Source organism: Lissotriton helveticus, chromosome 6 (assembly GCF_964261635.1).
Source record: "Lissotriton helveticus chromosome 6, aLisHel1.1, whole genome shotgun sequence".
Classification (NCBI taxonomy): Eukaryota; Metazoa; Chordata; class Amphibia; order Caudata; family Salamandridae; genus Lissotriton; species Lissotriton helveticus.
This window is the reverse complement of record NC_136067.1, coordinates 1,164,477,425-1,164,496,472: the sequence shown is the minus strand read 5'-3', so window position 1 is coordinate 1,164,496,472 and position 19,048 is coordinate 1,164,477,425. Positions and strand designations below refer to the sequence as shown.

The window sequence follows — 19,048 nt, the reverse complement described above, 5'->3', positions numbered from 1 at the left end:
ATTAGGAGCTGTCATTGTTTGCTCACCTACAGATGTCAGACTATTTCTGCGAGATTTCAAGGGCCACTACACAAGTAGAGAATTAGATGAGCGTTTGAAAGATTTGCCACACACCCTTTGGGCCACTGATTCCACCACAGTAGGATGTATGGAAATAACACCTCACAAGGTTACACTGAAAGAGGGAGCCCAACTACCACGCATAAGGCAATACAAAATTCCACCTCAGGCTGAACAAGCATTAATGTTGATTATTCAGGACCTAATACAGTCAGGTGTGATTAAGGAAACAACTTCGAACATTTGCAATTCCCCTGTTTTACCAGTCCATAAAAAAGTGGAACCAGGAACACCACCTGTCTACAGACTAGAGGTGGATTTGAGAGAGCTAAATAAATGTGTCATTCCACAACACCCTGTGGTTCCAGACATCTCCACCCTACTCACAGCCATAGATGCGGAAGCAACGCATTTTTCAGTCATTGACTTGAAAAACGCATTCTTTAGCATACCTATTCACCCAGACAGTCAATACCTTTTTGGCTTCTCTTTACAAGGACGAAGTTTCCAATTCACAAGAGCTCCTCAAGGTTTCACAGAGAGTCCAAGCGTATATAGCCAAGCATTAAAAAGACAACTAGATACTGTTCAAATGCCCACGGATACAGCCATACTACAATATGTTGATGATATCCTCATTACGGCCAGATCTGACGCAGCATGTGCTGAAGCATCACTACTAGTACTAGAATTCCTAGCTGCAAATGGCTATAAAGATTCCCCTGGTAAGCTCCAATTTTGTTGTCAAAGGAGGGTAGGCAGCTTACACAGGAACGCATCCAGCTCATACTACAAATACCACAACCAACAGCAAAGAAACAAGTTTGAGCCTTTGTTGGTCTCACCTCATATTGTAGACAGTGGATCCCACAATTTGCACTAATTTCTAAACCATTAGTGCAGCTGACAACACTCGAAGCTGGCGCTACTCCACAATTACCCTGGACAGATGAACACACGCAAGCCTTTCAGTCTCTTAAAAAAGCTATGTGTCAAGCCCCAGTGCTGGCAACACCTAATTACACCAAAGATTTTACATTATTTGTAACAGAAAACTCAGGTACAGCACTATCAGTTCTGACCCAACTTCAAGCAGACAAACATAAACCATGTGGTTATTTTTCAAGCACATTAGATCCAGTAGCACAAGCATTGCCTGCATGTCTAAAATCAGTAGCAGCTACTGCACAAGCTATTAGACAAAGCGATTCTATTGTATTGGGACATCATCTGATAGTTCAGGTCCCACACGCTGTAGAACTTCTGTTAAACAGAACACAAACACAGCATCTGACAATAGCCAGACTCACCGGATATGAGATGACACTTTTTCAGCCACACATTGAGATTAGACGCTGCAACATTTTAAACCCAGCAACACTGTTGCCACTGACCTCTCCTACTGAAGAAATTCACGATTGTATTGACATAATTGATTTAGTGACCAAACCAAGACCAGATTTACAAGATACTCCCCTTGCTAAGGCAGAAATGACACTCTTTGTTGATGGTTCATGTATGAGACTCCCCACAGGAGAATTAGCAGCAGCCTATGCCGTCACAAATGGTACAGACACTTTAGAAGCACACAAGATAGAGATACTGTCGGCACAGGCAGCAGAACTCATAGCCCTAACACGAGCATGTCACTTAGCAAAAGGAAAGTCAGTTAACATCTACACAGATTCACAATATGCCTTTGGAGTTGTACACAACTTCGGTACATTGTGGAGAGAGAGAGGATTTCTCACATCACATGGGTCCAGAATACAGCATGCTACACTCATCACTGCCCTCTTAGAGGCCAGTCAGTTACCAGAGAAAATCGCAGTGCTAAAATGTAAAACGCACACAAAAGGAACAGATGAAATATCAAAAGGAAATGATTCTGCAGACAGTGCAGCCAAGTTAGCAGCAAACACAGAATTAAGTATACCACACCGCCAATATACAATACGAGACCCCTTTTCTGACATCCAGGATGTCCAAGTCACGCCACACCACAGGAACTGCTAGAATGGAAGGAAAAAGGAGGGGTCCTTACAGATCAAGGCTGGATGACACCTGAAAGAGCAGTATGGTTTCTACCGGATGCCATGGTACAGGTTATGGTAAACACCATACATGGACCATACATGGACCAGCGCATCTGGGAGAAAAAGCAATGTTAGACAGCATACAGAATATATGGCACAACAAACATTTGAGAGCTGCAGCCAAACAAAAAGTTAAAACGTGCATGATTTGTAATCAGTTCAACCCAGGAAAAGGCACAAAGGTGGAACAGGGAGGATTCCAACCCCCTGACCATCCATTTGAAGTTCTCCAGATGGACTATATCCAGATGGAGAGATGTAGAGGTCACAAGTATGTACTAGTTGTAGTGTGTGCTCTGACCAGATGGACAGAAGCCTATCCCGTCCCAGATTACACTGCAACGACAACTACTAAACAATTAGTTAGAGAGTTTTTCCCGAGGTATGGGTTGCCCCGTGTCATCTACTCAGATAACGGCCAACCTTTTTTCCTCTGAACTCATGAAGCAAGTGTCTCTTCTGTTAGGGTACACTTGGAAATTTCACTGTGTAAGACATCCTCAGGCAGCAGGTCTAGTAGAAAGACACAACCAAACTTTGAAGACAAAATTGGCCAAGATATGCACTGACAAAGGCGTGGACTGGATGGTAGCCTTACCGGTTGCCCTCTTCTACATGCGTATGGTAGCCCATTCCAGAACTGGCTTATCTCCATATGAAGTGGTCTTTGGCAGACCACCAAATATGTGGGGTACGCCAAGGCCTAAAAGAATAACTGATGTTGACAGTACTATGCTGACTGACTACCTGGCTTCCTTGATGTCTGCACTCCAATCTTGTCGTTCTCAGGTTGCTGCCACCTTCCCTGACAAAACCAACCCGGAAGAACACGCCATCCGACCCGGGGACTGGGTCCTCGTGAGGAACTTCGACTGGACCAGCCCCCTCCAGCCCAGGTGGAAGAAGCCAAGACTCGTACTACTAACAACACGGACAGCAGTGAAGGTCGAGGGCAGGAAGGGCTGGCTCCACGCAAGCCACTGCCGGAAACATTTTGGACAAAAAGACACTGTTGCTGATGGCCCTGCCAATCCCACTGACATTGTGACTGAACAATCTTTATTGCCTTTGGAACTAACCCCACAACAGGATTACAAATCAAAGTTAAGGTCTGCCATTCGGACTCTGGCTAATTAAGTCCATGGGGCGTCGGTCCAGTGGTGAAGCGGTTGGAGCTTGGGAATGGATTTTAACACCTTGACTATGTGGGAGAAAGAAAAAATGAACTCTAGAAAAAGACATAATGGTCCTACTATATGTTTGACAGTATTATTTTTCCTCATGGCAGTTATGACATGTCTTGGTTGGATTCTCCACACTGTTTTTCCTCCAACACAACACACCTCTCATACACCCAACAGCACTCAGGAACACACCTATCAAGACCTACCCCCTCATGAACAAGCCCATAGACTAGCCTTGCGAAACAATACCTTCATACAGATGCTACACCACACTCAGCAGGCCAGTAATAGCACCAATTGTTGGATATGTGGCCGCATCCCACCTCATCAGAAAAAGGGAGGGATGCCTTTTTTTCCTTTCCCATTCTCTTATAATGGAACTTGTGAAGCCTGGTTCGCCCTAATAACAGCTGACGATACTACCCCCACCTCCTGCCCTGACGGAAATAATTCATGCAAGAATGGGTGGCCTTGGGAGGATTTAAACAAGGTACTCAATACTGCCTGTTACCCTAATAAGGAGGGAGATCCTCAGGCGACAGGTACAGTCCTAGAAAGTGAAGAATACAAGCAAGGGAACATGACCATGTCATACAAGATGTTAAATACCAAACCTAAAAAGAATGCTGGTCCCCCTTCCATCTCGGTCTCACCAGTAAAAGGACACCTGTGCATCCAGAAAAATGGCTCTGTTCCATTAGGACACAGTGACTGTCATACCACTATAAGTTTTGAAGACAGAGGAAAGTCCTCATTTCTAGCATCTCGCCATACTTATTTCGTCTGTGGCCAAACGGCCTATGTGCAGCTGCCCTTGAACTGGGGGGGAACTTGCAATATAGCATTCCTGTTACCCCCTGTCTTTGTGGCCCCATCCACTTACCACCGAGACCTCCTAGTGCCCCATGTCAGACATAAAAGAACGATCGATACCTCCTTGGTTGACCAAACAGAAACCTCATGGGAACAGTATACAGATTTTAACAAAGGATTCTTCTTCTTTGTTGGCCCTGTACAGAACAGCAAGCTTATACGCAGGTTGACAAGGACCTTAGAGGATGTTGTAAACCAGACGGCGTCTGCCCTGGGGAGCTTAACCCAGGAGCAGTCCGCCATACGATTGGTTACTCTCCAAAATCGCCTTGTCCTTGACATCATCCTGGCTGACAGAGGTGGAGCCTGTAAAATTATAGGCTCTAGCTGCTGTATATTTATTCCTGATAATCCCCCATCTGTATACACGGCCATAACAAAATTACACAAGATAGCCGTAAGTTTACATCAAGAACCTGACACTTGGACGTGGTCTGATTGGTTCTGGAAGATAATATCGTCCTGGGGATGGCAACTGCTGTCAGCAGCAGGTATAATATTACTGATAATAACTGGATGCTGCCTTTGCATCCAATGTGGTCCTGCCCTGTGCGGTCTATGCGCTGCAAACTGCATTCATAAACCACTTGTCCAGCAGAGAGAAAGGGAAAGAATTATGCTACAAGAATGTATAGATGATCTCATGCAAATTGAGATATAATGTAGGTACACTCTGGGGCAAGGAGGGAATGTGGAAATAAAATTGACAATTGTGCCCCATCATTTCCCTGTTTCTGCCTGACAGCCATTTTTCTCAGACAAACACCCATTTTGTGTGTGACATGCTCTCAGCAACTTGTCTGAAAACTGTCCTTCACATCCCCATTGAATCTTGCACAACCCCCTGCTCCTTGTGGTCGAGCCAATTCCAAGAAGCCTGCCTGTGTGCCTTCCCCCAGTTGTGCCAGAGACTCAGCCACATCCTGTCCATTGTTGGTAACTCAGCCTGTCACACCAACTGCCCTGTGACCACCCCCAACTGAAAGAGGAAGCACAAGGTTGTACACTGTGAACACACACATTTCTGTGGTTCTGCCAATTCTGGGAACCAGCAGCAGATAGTTCCCGTTCTTAACTGTAAGACACCCTGCACCTGGTATCTTAGTTCATTGACCACCCCTTCCTGTTCTTCAGCCAATTCCCAGAACCAGCAGATAGTTCCTGTTTTAAGAAATAGTTACTGCAAGCCAGAGAGCAGATGGTCTCTGTTTTACACAAGATAGTTCCTCTTTTTGACTCTTGTGGTTCAGCCAATTCCCAGAACCAGCAAGATAGCTCCTGTTTTACACAAGATGGTTCCTGTTTTTGACATGAAGCACGAGCACAAACCCCAAATGAGGAAGCCTCCCCCTTCCAACTGTCAGACTATTTCACATCGCAAGTCCCCTCACGAAGCCTAAGACACGCCCCCATTTCTTCACAATCTGCTCCTCTTGCTGATTTTTGTTCCTCTATCTGCCATGACCTGTTTGTTCCTCTATTTTGCCTCATGACCAAGACTGTATAAATGTCCTGCTGTTGAAAATAAAGACACCCCACTTCAAGAGAGGGACTTGAGAGATTGCTCCTGTGCCCGCTTGGTGCTGGAAGCGCTCCCCTTAACTCGAGTTATTGGTCTCCTCCTCCTTCATTTGAGCACCACGGACTCCTCGCTTTGCATTGACAAGAAATTATGATTTATTGAGCATAGAAAATCAGAAATGAGGTAATAAGTAAATTAAATTTACCACTGCTCACTTGGCCACTGGATTCAAGATAGCCTGGCTGATGAGGATTGATGAGGATTATGAATCCGAAATCGGTCCCAGGATGTTTGTTTCCGGTCCAGGGAAGACATGGCTTGGCAGTTTGGGCTGGACTGTTCCCATGAGGCACAGGGTCAGACTGATTTGCATATGGCCATGTCTGAACTGGGGTGGCTGAGTGGGCTAAAGAATGGTGATGGATTAAACCCAGATCAGTTGACTGGGAGTGAGTGCTTGATTTGCTCAAACGCTCCGTCCATCATCCCCTTTTGTATCGCAAGTTTCGGTCAGCAGCAGGAGGTCAGACTTGTGTCGGTGGCAGCAGCATCCATTTTGTGATGCTGAGGCTCTGGTTAGGATTAACCGCGTTTTAAGTAAAGTAACATGTCTTCTCCCTCTAGAAGGGTGGAATGCTACCCCCGTCGCCAGAACTGGCGAGGGGGTAGTATTCCAAAGTGTATGACACCAAACACGGCATGTTTTGATAAAGCCAAACCAAAGTTAGCATAAACCGCGAGGATTATAATGCACTTAAGAGTATATGGTATGGCAGTATCACTGGAACAGCTGCACGGAAATGGTTCCGACCTCTGCAGACAGGCTCAGCTCATGCTAGAGCACCATCTCACATAAAACCAAGCACTCTGCCTCCAGGATTGTTAAGGCCTGCCATAGGAGTGACTTATAGGTATATATGTGTCCAGATATAGGTTTAGATATAGGTATACTATATCTAAGCAAGGGGTGATTACACCACCTTGCCCCAGCTGAGTGATCAGCCAGTTGTGTCGATTTAAGTACCAGCCTCAGGGGTGGCAAAAGATATGCTGCAGCCCCTGGTAGGCCTTGGATGCACCTATGCCCTGAGCACCTATAGTGCATGGTACAGGGGCTAAGAAGGTGTCCAGTACCAAATTGGTGATGTACCTATAGTACATGTATGTGAATTTAGAGAGAGAACAGCAGGCTGTGGGTCTAATTATCAGGCCCACGGCCACATTAAGTCGAAAACCAGTGAAGCAAAAAGCAAAAATTGGGGTGACCAGAGGATAGCAGACCCTACTCTCCTACACTAGGCGAGACCTAAAAAACACAAATGACAGCATAGTTCTTCGGTGACCGCAGTTAGTAGTCTCAGTAATCTGGCCACGTTTACAACCAAAACGTATTATTGTAATACGTTTTTTGCTTTTACTTATCTGCTGGAAGTGTCCATAAGAACTGGACGACTGCACAAGAGATTCACAACAGGGAACACAGCTGTCCATGCACAGGGACAGACATTTAGAGCTGTGCAACAGTTTGATCTGAGACTCAGTTGCCAGTCCTACCACTAAGCAACAAAGCTGTATACAACTAGAGATTAATGTAACAGGACCAAATATACACTACAGATTCAGCCCAACGCAGATTTCTGAACAGGACGGCTGAATCCATTTTTTAACAAAATGTATATCCCAGTCTAACAATCACCCTTCGCTGCTTGTTTCAAGTCCAAACTGGCGCAAATGCAATTTCAGCTCTGGAATTCAGGAATGTTCTTTTACAGGCATACTTACACCCAAGCCCGTCATTATTTGGGGAACGGTGGTCCAGAACCTCATTTCACCATCTCTTGATAACGGACAGCTAAGCATCAGCTTTACTATAGTGACAGCCGAAAGAACTTCCTACAACAAAAGAAAAACATATCAGAAATGAAACTCCACAATGCTACGTTTTAAACATGCCACGGTTCTTTGGTAACAGCAAATCTCTTCTTATGCAGTTACTGTAGAACAAGTTATGTACCTTCGGTAACACATTATCTGGTAAAGAGACTATCTAGCTATAGATTCCTTACCTTTGAATTTCCCAGGCATCAGGCTGGATCCGGAAAATTTTCCTCGAGCAATACCACTCGCGCGCCGTCGGGTGACTCAGTTCGGCTTTGCGTGACGTCATCGGTGTAGTTCGCGTCAGTTATGACGATGCGGTCACCTATAGAGGTGCCACACAGGAGCGCAGAGGTCAGTACTTCTTGTTTTTTCCATGCCCGAAGCGCATAGCCATGAAGTAACTGACAAAAACGTGCACAAAACTAAGGCCCTGAAAAGGGGAGTCTCTAGCCCTTACAAAATCAGTCAGCAAAGCAGGGAGGCATGGGTGGGCCTGCAAGGAATCTGCAGCTAGATAGTTTCTCTACCTGATAACGCACTATAGAAGGTAAGTAACGTGTTTATCGGATAGAGACTTCTAGCCGCAAATTCCTTACCTTTGAATTAGATACCCAAGCCATACTATCCCCACGGTGGGTTGCATACCAATTCCTCACACTAGGAAGTCCTGCAGGACTGAACTGCATAATGCCCATCCCTGTGGACCCGACTGTCCAGGCAGTGGTGCTTGGCAAACATGTGTAAAGATGCCAACATTGCTGTCTGACAGATGACTGGGACACCCTGACCCAAGGCGGTAGTCGCAGAGTTTCCCCTGGTGGAATGGGCCCTTAATCCATCAGGGGGCTGCTTCTTAGCCAGGGCATTGCAGATCTTTTTGCAGAGAACAACCCAGAGAGAAATGGTCCTTTTCTTCACTGCCCACCCCTTCTTAGCTCCCATGGACCCCACAAAGAGTTGGTCGTCCACCCGTAACTCTTGTGCAGACAAGGTAGAGTGACAATGCTCTTTTTCGGTCCAGTTGGCAGAGGCGCTCCTCTTCCTTAGAAGGATGCGGGGGGGCAAAAAAGGTGAGCAGCGTGATAGAATGACCCCGATGGATTGGGGTCACCACCTTTGGCAAGAATGAAGCACGGGTGCGAAGCAGCACATTATCTGGAAAGGACATCATGTGGGGAGGTGTAAAAAATGGTGCATGCAACTCATTCATACTCAGGGCAGATGTTATCACCACCATAAAGGCTGTTTCGATGGTAAGCAGCCGGGGGAGACAGTTGTGTATAGACTCGATGGGAAAACACAATAAGAAAAGTGAGGACCAAATTAAGGTCCTGAGGCGGCATAACAAAGGGCGTGGGCAGAAACAAGAGCGCCAGCCCCTTCAAAAACATATTTACAATTGGAGACCTAAAGAGAGGGGGTTGGTCTGGCAGCTGCAAAAAAGTGGATAGAGCACAAATATAACCCTCGAAATTACACTACGCATTCGCCACATAGCGTGCCCTACCAACAGGATGCAGGATGCTATGAGGACCAACAGCCTCAGAGTCAGTCTCACCAAAATCCAGGATAGAGGCTGAAACATCAGAATCATAACCTGAATATCCAGGACTCGCTGTTTAGGAAGATAGGCCTGAAACTGCACTGTGTCCAGAACGACCCCAATTAAAGGGAGCGTCTGAGGAGTTAAGTGTGACTTCAGCACGTTTATAGAGAACCCCAGCGAATGCAGGAAGTTAGCCGTAATCTGAAGATGGGAGATGACAGCCTGGGGCGAGGATGCCTTCAACAGCCAGTCGTCAAGGTAGGGGAAGACTGACACCACTAACCTGCGAAGATGAGCTGCTACCACCACCATGGCCTTGGTGAACACCCGAGGGGCACTGGTAAGGTTGAAGGGGAGCACGGTAAACTGAAACAGCCTACTTTGAACATCGGGTAACGCCTGTGGCCCGGCAGGATGGGGATGTGAAAATACGCATCCTGCAGGTCCAACGCTACCATCCATTCTCCTTGGTCTAGGACAGACAAAACCTGAGCTAGAGTGAGCATCTTGAACTTCTCCTTCTTGAGGGAGAGATTGACGGTCAGAAGATCTAAAATGGGCCGCTACCCGTTGTTCTTTTTTGGAATCAGAAAGTAGCGGAATCACAGCCACTGTCTACTTCTGAATCTGGGACCCTTTATAGCTCCCTTGGCCAGGAGAGCTGTAACCTCCTCTTGGATCAATTTTAAATGATCCTCCGCCAGCCATTCTTGATTTAGCAGAATGGGAGGAGGAAAAGAAAGGAAAGGTAGAGAATATCCCTCCTGAATGATCTGCAAAACCCACTTGTCTGATGTTATGGACCTCCAGTGGGGGAGATGAATAAGGATTCTCACACCAACTTGAGTGGCGTGGTCTTGCAGAGTCAGACTAGGAGTGCTTGCAGGATGCTGAGTGCAGGGTGGCCGACTACTTCTGGCTTCTATTCCTTTGTCAGAATGAACCGGATCCACGTCCCCGCACAACTTGGAAAGTCTGCGCAGGACGGTGGCTGGGATAGGGCTGACATGGCTGGAAATCCCTTCCGTTGCCGCTAAAGTGGTAAAAGCTAGACTAGCCACGAGGTGTAGAAGAGAGGCCCACAGATCTGGCCGTAGGTCGGGAGTCCTTGAACCTCAATAGGGCCACGTCTACCTTCTCTCCAAAAAGATAAGATCCATCAAACAGCATGTCCATCAAGTTTTCCTGGACATCACCAGAGAAGCCAGTTGTCCTAAACCAGTCGTGGCGTTGCAAGGCCACTGTCAATGAAATTGCTCTGCCCAGCGGATCAGTCGTGTCAAGGTCACACCTTATGGTGAATTTTGCTGTATCTTTCCTGTCCTTAACCGCCTGAGAGAACACAGCTTGGGCCTCCTCTGGGACTTGTGGCAGCACTTGCACGCTGTCTCCCAAAGGGAGTGGGAGAAACGGCCCAATAAGCATGCAGTATTCACATATCGCAATGATTGGCTGGAGGAATAAAACATCTTCTCCCCAAGTGTTTCCAGTCTCTTGGAGTCCCTATGCATAGGGGCGGAAGGGAACGCTCTAGAAGGTAGAAGCCTGCACCACCAAGCTTTCAGAGGTGGGGTGTTGGCTGAGGAACTTAGGGTCGCCCAGAGCAGGGCAACAGGGGTGTACAATTGTCCTATTCACAGAAGCCCCTGTGCTAGGCGTGGACCACGTGCCTAGATGGACATCAGTAAGTTCTTCATTGAAGGGCAAAATGAGTTCAGAGGTGGAAGCCCCAGGCTGAAGGATTTTGGTCAGGAGACTAGTCATGACCTGCACAGAGGGCAACTCTAGTAAGAGGCCCTCCATGGCATAAGATGCCCTCTCTTCGTTGCCACAGTTGGCGGAGAAAGCATGCCAGTATCTGGGGGAGAGTCCACTGGCCACTCCAAGTTCCCCATTCCAGTCCAACTGCTTTGCAGAATCATCCTGGTGCTCTAAAGGGTCAATAGACCTCTCCCAATCCTCATCATCATTAAAATGTTCAGGCGACATCATAGAACCCCAGGGTTCAATCGGGGTAGGAATCGCCGTCGAGCGACATTGTTACAGCTCTGCTACGTAGGGTTAAGGATGGGGCTAGCACCGCCGGTGGGCGTCGGCGACACTGAAGGAACCAACTTTGGATTCAACGCCCGGGAAGGTCGCAATGGCACGACCGGTGTCATTCTGGATCTGGGATCGGACCCAAGAGTCCCCACCGCCACCGGAGCCAACGGCATAGAATTTGATGGGGCCTCTTCTATCCCCGTGGACCCAACTGCTCACCAAAGGGGTCGGCTGGCCCAAATACGGGGCACATGGCCTCGTAAAATCTTTAATTCAAGCGGGGATTGCTCCGGCACCCGGAAAGGGAGGGAGGCACAAAGTCGACCCTGACTCCAACTCTGCAGAACTGTGCCTAACGCGTTGGTGCTCCTTACCTCGTTCGCTGACGGATGACAGTCGAAGTGAAGATGAAGTTCGCTTGGACTTCTTTTTCTTGTGCCTCTGCCCCGACTTTCCTAATGACCTTGAGTGGGACACAGAGGACTATGGGCTCCAGGAGCGGTCCCGCAGGCTCCTATTCGTCGATCATGAACGGGACCTCCGTGGACTCTCGCTGGATGTTGTCGACTGCCGGGCCGCAAGGAGCTTAATAGCCGACTACCGCAAGGCCTGCAGAGCCACAGCCCGACAGTCCAAGCATGACTTCAAGTTGTGGACATGCTAGAGACACTAGAGACAGACGAAGTGGGGGTCAGTAACCGTCATCATGCGGTGACAGGCAGAGCATGGTTTAAAGCCTGCCTTTCTCGAAGACATCCTCACACATAATGTGAATTCTTTTTTGATGTAGACAGTCTAAAAAAAGCCTATTAAAAAGGGTCAGAGAGATAGCTCTTCACGGATTGGTGCTTAACTGGAGTAGAAAGAAAAGAACTGACGTCCGTGCGCATTGGTGGCACCTATATAGGTGACCACGATGTCGTAACCTACTCTAACGACGCCAGACATCACGCTGAGCCGAATGGAGCCACCCAACGGCACAAGCAAGGTGAATTGCTTGAGCAAGTTTCTGGGTCCAGTCTGAAGCCTGGGGAATTCAAAGGTAAAAAATCTGCAGGTAGAAGTCTCTCATCTACAGAATATCATGTAAACGTTCATTGGCAGGCTTTTTAACTAAAAGATGGATGGAAAATTGTTATCAAATTTCAGTCTTCAATTCAACAGTCAAGCTCAATGAAGATAATGAAGGTCACTTCGTTATCTTTATTGAGCTAGACTGTTGACATGCTGGAAAACCACCACCAAGTGTAAAACCTGGAAGGCAAAATTGTGCAGCCACAAACAGACACATTAGGAAAATATGAGGCACAACAACAATGAAGTTTTATGATATAAATATTAAACTGGCAGAAGTTTCGAAGAAAGACTGTGTGTGCTACAGAGGTGTCTGTCTGCCACATCAAGGCTGAGGAAAATTAGGAGAATATTCTATAGAACTAGGCAGAAAGGGTTACACTGTGGAAAGGACTCACTGCCACCTGCAGGGGGAAATGCATCCAACAGGTTTGTATGCATCTAAAGGCATACATATATTGTGCAAACCTATCTAGAAAGCAATAAAATATTGACTGAGGACAAGGCAAGGGTACTATTCAAGGTCTTTTGTTGGAAGGCTATTTTGCGGTACTTAAGTAGTACTACAAAATGCAATTTACAAACCTACGGGTTCAGATCTCACCCTCTGCCTCTGCTACCTTTTCTACGGGGAGAAGTTTGTCGATGTAAGTTTACTACTTCGTAGAAAACATGTGTGGGATCAAGGCAGTGATTGGAAAATGGGAGAATACTAACTTCTAAATGGAAGGGGTAAACATTGCTTAATACAAACACCCACCCACAAAAGAATAGGCCCGTAACTATTCAGAAACTACACATAACTATTCAGAAACTACACATTCAAAGCTGCTACAGCCCTATGGTCACTAACCAGTAATAACTGCACTTCATCTCAGCCTTGGAGAAAGTCTAGCACCACAAATGGCCACTCACAGATAGTGCAACACACTCCCTAAGAATATAATGGAGGCAGAGACTTACAGTAACACCCTGGGTGAAATAAATAAATAAATATATATTTCCTCATCCAAAACCAGAGAAAGTCAGCAGTTCTAGTTAGCTGAGCTAACTATCAATCGTGTACAGCTTATTACCTCACATATTACATCACTCATGACATGGTCAGTGACATCACTGATGGCATCTCAAATGACATCATCAAGTGACTGTGGATGTTTTTAAAAGGTTATGAATGTTGAATATATATACACCAAGGTGTAGTGATGAATCAGTGGGTGTATGAGTGCCTGTATGGATGATTGAGTGGGTGTGTGACTTAACTGTATAACTCAGTGATTAGGTGTCTCAGTGAATGCATGTATGAGTGACTAGGTTGTGTGAAAGTCTGTCAGTTGGTGTCTAAGTGGCTGCATGGGTTGGTGAGTTGGTACATGAATGGCTGTATGGGTGATTGATTCATTGTCTGAGTACCTGTTTGGGTATGTGAATGTCTGTGTGGGTGGGTGAGGGTGTGTGTGACTGCCTGCATGGATGAATGAGTGGGTGAATCAGTGCCGGTGTGGGTTTATGAGTGCGTCTGTGAGGGTCTGCCTGGGTGACTGAATGTGTGTATGGCTATGTCAGTGAGTGAATGGATGTGTCAGTGGTATATGGGGGAGTAACTGCATATGTGTAAGGCAGTATAGGTGAGTGTTGGAGTATATAAGTGACTGTACGTGTGAGTGAGTGATTGTGAGAGAGGCTGTATGGGAGAGTATGTGCTTGTGTCACTGACAGTATAGGTGATTGAGTATTTGTATGAATACGTGAGTGTGTGTGTGTATAACTGTATAGGTGAGTAAGTGGCTGTATGATTGACTGGGCAACTGAGTAGATATGTGAGTAGTTCTATGGGTAACTGACAGTGTGTGAGTGGCTGTATAGGTTTATGAGTGAATATATGTGTGGCTGTATTAGTGAGTGAGTTGGTGTTTGAATGGCTGTATGGGTGATTGAGTGCATGTGTGTGTACACCAACGAATCAGTGAGTGGGTGCGTAAGTACTGGTATGGGTGTGTCAATGGTTTTGAGAATGGTAGTGTGAAAGTTGGAGTGGGTGCATGAAAGGTTAAATAGGGGTGCGACTTTATTGAATTGGATACTGTATATTATATTTACATTATATACCACACCATTTTTTGATTTGGTATGTGTTTATCAGAAAGTACATTAATAACTGGTTTAATATATAAGACTTCTTTGAGTCAGCACAATATTGTCGCATTTACTGTGGAGAATCTGTGATCAGCAAATGTATTTCACATTCTGAAAAATACACTTAAAGGCATTATTTAAATCAGAGCCATCCAAGAGGTCAAAATTTTGTTCATTTTCATATCAAATAATAATTTTTCTTAATTGGTAAAAACTTGTGATGATCAGGATGCGAAATTGTAAAACAAAAGTAGACATTCAAGGACCACCACCACATAAAAAATTTTTAACTTAAAAAAATCATTCCAACTATATCAATACACGCATTACTAACCACATTTCTGATTTAAAAACATATTTTTACACATATATTTGTAGTAAAGTTTTTTAAAAACTGTGATGGAACCCTATGGCCAGATTTCGCAACTACACCAAGAGTCACAGTTACTGCAGTAACTGAGACGATTGCGCCTTTTTTATGGGTGCAAAACACATATGTACACATTTTAAAGTATTTTGGAAACAATGGGTTTATTACTGCACGGTTTAAAGTCATATTTTCAAGGACGTTTGCATAAATACAACCATTTAAATATTTTCAGTTTTTGATGCTGATGCCGGGCATCGCAATGAAATCAGTAGCCGCGGTCACCACGAATATGCTGTGAAATGACAAGACAAATGCAGACATTCAATAGCCACCACCACATTAAAAACTTATAACTGCAAAATGAATTATAACCAACACACTAAACAAATTACTATCTAAATGACTGTAGAATAGCACGTACAACTCCCTTAATATCTCTATAAAACAATGCACTACTTTTTCACTGTAATCTATGACTGTGTGCAACACTGTATCACTAAGTCTCTCATTCACTGTATAAGTATTTGAGGGAATCTGTGAGACGATGTATTTGTCTATTAACACCTCTGCAGCAAAATACACGAGTGCCTCAATACATCTAGGAGTGGGTGCATCAGTGTCACAATGGGTCTGTGATTGGTTGCGCAAGTCTCTCACTCAATCTTTGAGTAGATGCATAAGTCCCTCTGTGCATTTGTAATTAAGTAGATGACTGTCTGACTGGGTCTGTGAGTGGATACATGAGTGTCTAAGTTGGTGTCTGAGTGGATCTGTGAGCGAGTGCTTGAGTCTCTCAGTGGGTCTATGACTGGCAGTGTGAGTGTCTGAGTGGTTCTGTCAGTGGGTGCGTAGGTCTGTAAGTGCAACTGTGCCTGGGTACATGAGTTTCTGAGTGTATAGCTAACAGGGTGCATAAGTCTCTGAGCCGGTCTTTGAGTGGATGTATGCGTGTCTGAGTGGATCTGTGAGTGGGTGTATAAGTGTCTCAAATGGTCTGTGAGAGAGATCATAAACCTCTGAGTAGGTGAGTGAATGGGTGCATGCCTGAGTGTGTCTGTGACTGGGAGCGCGAGTGTCTGGGTTGGCCTGGGAGTGGATGAATATGCCTTGACTAGCTGAGTGAGAGGGTGTCTGTTTATCGGAGTAAGTCCGTGAGTGGGTGTGTGAGTCCCTGAGTGTATGACTGAGTGACAGCATGCATAAGTCCCTGAGAGGGGCTGCGACTGAATGTGGGAGTGACTGTATGGGTGTGTGAGTGGATGTATGACTGTCTGAGTGGATCTGTAAGTGGGTGTAGGAGTGTCTCAGTGAGTACATACGTGAGTGCGTCTGTAAGTGAGCGCGTGAGACTCCGAGTGGGTCTGTACGTGGGTGGGTGACTCTCCGAGTGTGTCTGTAGGAGGACGCATGAGTATCTGAGTGGCTCTGTGAGTGGGTTGCATGATTGCCCAGGTGGGTCTGTGAGTGGGTAAAAGATTCTCTAAGTGGAGAAGTGGAGGAAGAGGAGAATGAGGATGTATTCCCCCCTTATGTCTCTCCTATACTTTATTTACAGTCTCCCTTTGGTCAAAGCGCAGAGGACTGTACCGGTCCCTTTAACCAGCTACACTTCCTGGAACCAAGGCCAACTCATGTGATATCGTCACGTGCACCAATAGGAACCATCGAGGTCAAGAGGGCGGTCTTTATATCCAGAAGCCCGTTGGAAATCAACAAGAGGGAGAGAAACCTGGTGACTCCGCGGGACGAGGAAATCAAGACGGAGGCTGAGCACGGGAGGAACTTCGAACTCAAGGACTCCAACAAAGAAACCCCCTGCTGGCAACGTACAGAAGACTAAGAAACAGAATATGGGTTACAACCTGTACACCTTTAAGAGAATATAATCAAGATTTAATAAGGTAATACCTTTATACCAGTGCATGCAGCTATGCGCTTGAGGACCTGCCTCCCGGCCCTGTGAACAAAATTACTCAAACAAGGAAATGGAGAAAGCTCAGTTCCAACACACAGCGCACTGCAAGAAGTCCCGAAGGTTCCTCTTTATAAATTCAACATTTTAAAGAAATGTTTGTATCACAAAATTGGCTAAGTACACATTTCACTTTTTAGAAAGATTCATTTAGATATCTCTTCAGTATTCAATTTTATAAGATCATGAAATTGTCAACTAAACACTTTCAAATGCCTGAAACAATATGCTTAATGAACATAAATGTTAACAATTTGTTAAAGAAGACCCGATGCATTTTGGGTTTTTATAACCCTTCGTCAGGGAAAAACAAATTAAATTCTAACATATGCTGATCTGCGGCCTCCTGTCGGAACATAAGGAACATACAAGGGACAAAACAAGAAAATGGAGAAAGACTTTTTGCAGTGCGCTGTGTGTTGGAATGGAGCTTTCTCCGTTTCCTTATTTGAACGTACAGTGGACACCATCTCTGACCCGAAGATCACAGAGCTGGGGAGTACAGAACCATAGGGAGCCAGACCCTATCCAGTACCACGTGAACGCCAGCCACGCTCCTGGAGGAGCGTGGCTCCCAGAGGTACATGGACGAATCTGGGGTTGGTTTAGTAAGCGCATTTCAGCTGCTAAGAAGCCGTTGGAAGGGGATGGTTGACAGACATCCCTGGCATGAATGGCAGCAGAAAACCATAGCTGCGAACCACGACACAGGAAGGAGGTAGTACCATGTGTTGGTGTTCATCCCTCACTCCCCTCCCTTCGCCAAAGCAAATATCGGACCACTTGTCTTAAATCCTCCTCCCTTTTTTCTTTTCATGCACGATGACCTTGGTTCTGTTGGGCGGCGACGAGCTGCTGTGAAGTATCCTTCCTCTGAGTGGAAGACGGAGAACAGAGTATTGTTGTTCCTTTGAACCAAAAGACTTTAAAATAAACCCTTTGTGCATACATCATACCCACTCTGGTGTTCATTGCCCATTCACAGTCACTAAGGAGATGAATGAGTCTGAGTGGGTCTGTACATGGGTGCATCACTCCCTTAATGAGTAAGTGGGTGCAGGAGTATATGAATGGGTATGTGAGTGGGTGCATGAGTATCTGAGTAGGTATGTGGCTGATTGTATAAGTGTGTGAGTGGGTATATGAATGGGTGTACAAGTGTCCGAGTGAGTTTGTGAGTGCATACATGAGTGTTGCACAGTGACCGGCAAGTGTGTTCAAATATTTATATTTTAAAAATATTTTTACCAATATTCACGACAATGTCCCCACAATGGTACACAGGGGAGGAGGGGCCGCACTGGCAATCGCGTTGTTGTGGGCAATATTACATGCGATTAAAAAAAACTATTTCGGACTCATAATTTGTGTCACTAACACACCCATTTCTCAAACATGGGGTCGGAGTATCTCCACCCTGACACCTTATGTGGGCTTTCACACAAATTTTCAGCCCCAGAAACCGTTCCCGGACGATAAAATGGCGGCCGCAACTTTCTGATCAGGTTTCATCCAGCCAATCAGAGCATTCCTGTTGGCACGCCCATTCGCAATTCATCGCGAAACCTTATCAACATTATAAACGCACCCTTTTTTGCACCCCTATTTCTCGGTCCCTTCTGTACAGATCACCCACAAACTTTCCATGACAAATAGAACCTACTTTGACACTTTTTTTTAAGACATTTCCTGAAGATTGGTCAAACAACGCCAAAGTTATAGCAAAGTCAAAAAAATGCTTTTCCTATTGAAACTAGGTCCCAACTATAACTGCCTACGACTGCCAGTAGTGAGAGAGTGTGAGAGAGAGAGTGAGAGAGTGAGAGAAGGAGAGAGTGAGTGAGTGTGTGTGTGTGTATAATATATATTCCGCTGTGGCACACATATACAGGATGTTGATATTTGGGTAATAGCCCATCTGTGGGCATTGAAAGGTATTTCACGCAGACCCTATAATAATGTTTTATAAATATTATAAGATGGCAGCTTTTGTTTACCAGGAATGTCTCATTCTGATTGGGTGTGCCTTAATCACGTGCCCGGAAACGCTAATCGCTATGTAACATCTATATGATTGATTGATTGATGCTTTATTTCGATATGCACATATCATAAAAGCAGTACAAAAAGATAAAAACAGCATGTCGAAATAAGTAAGACTGTACAAATAGAATGGTAATTAAAACACAATATGTCAGAATAAATTAGCTAAAAAAGAATTAAATTGATATGGACAGTCTTCTAAGTCTTATCAACCAAGCCCATTTTAAAAATTTTGCAACAGCACAGAC

At 45.4% G+C, this 19,048-nt stretch overlaps 1 protein-coding gene across 1 annotated transcript in view; it reads right to left on the bottom strand.

Moving 5' to 3' along the window:
- The window catches only part of URB2 (URB2 ribosome biogenesis homolog), a 543,562-nt gene that overhangs the window by 175,407 nt on the left and 349,107 nt on the right, over positions 1–19,048 (bottom strand). Inside the window, exon 6 of the mRNA XM_078648834.1 lies at positions 7,518–7,628. Within this exon, the coding sequence (XP_078504960.1) occupies positions 7,518–7,628 (111 nt within the window). The remainder of the gene's footprint in view (positions 1–7,517; positions 7,629–19,048) is intronic.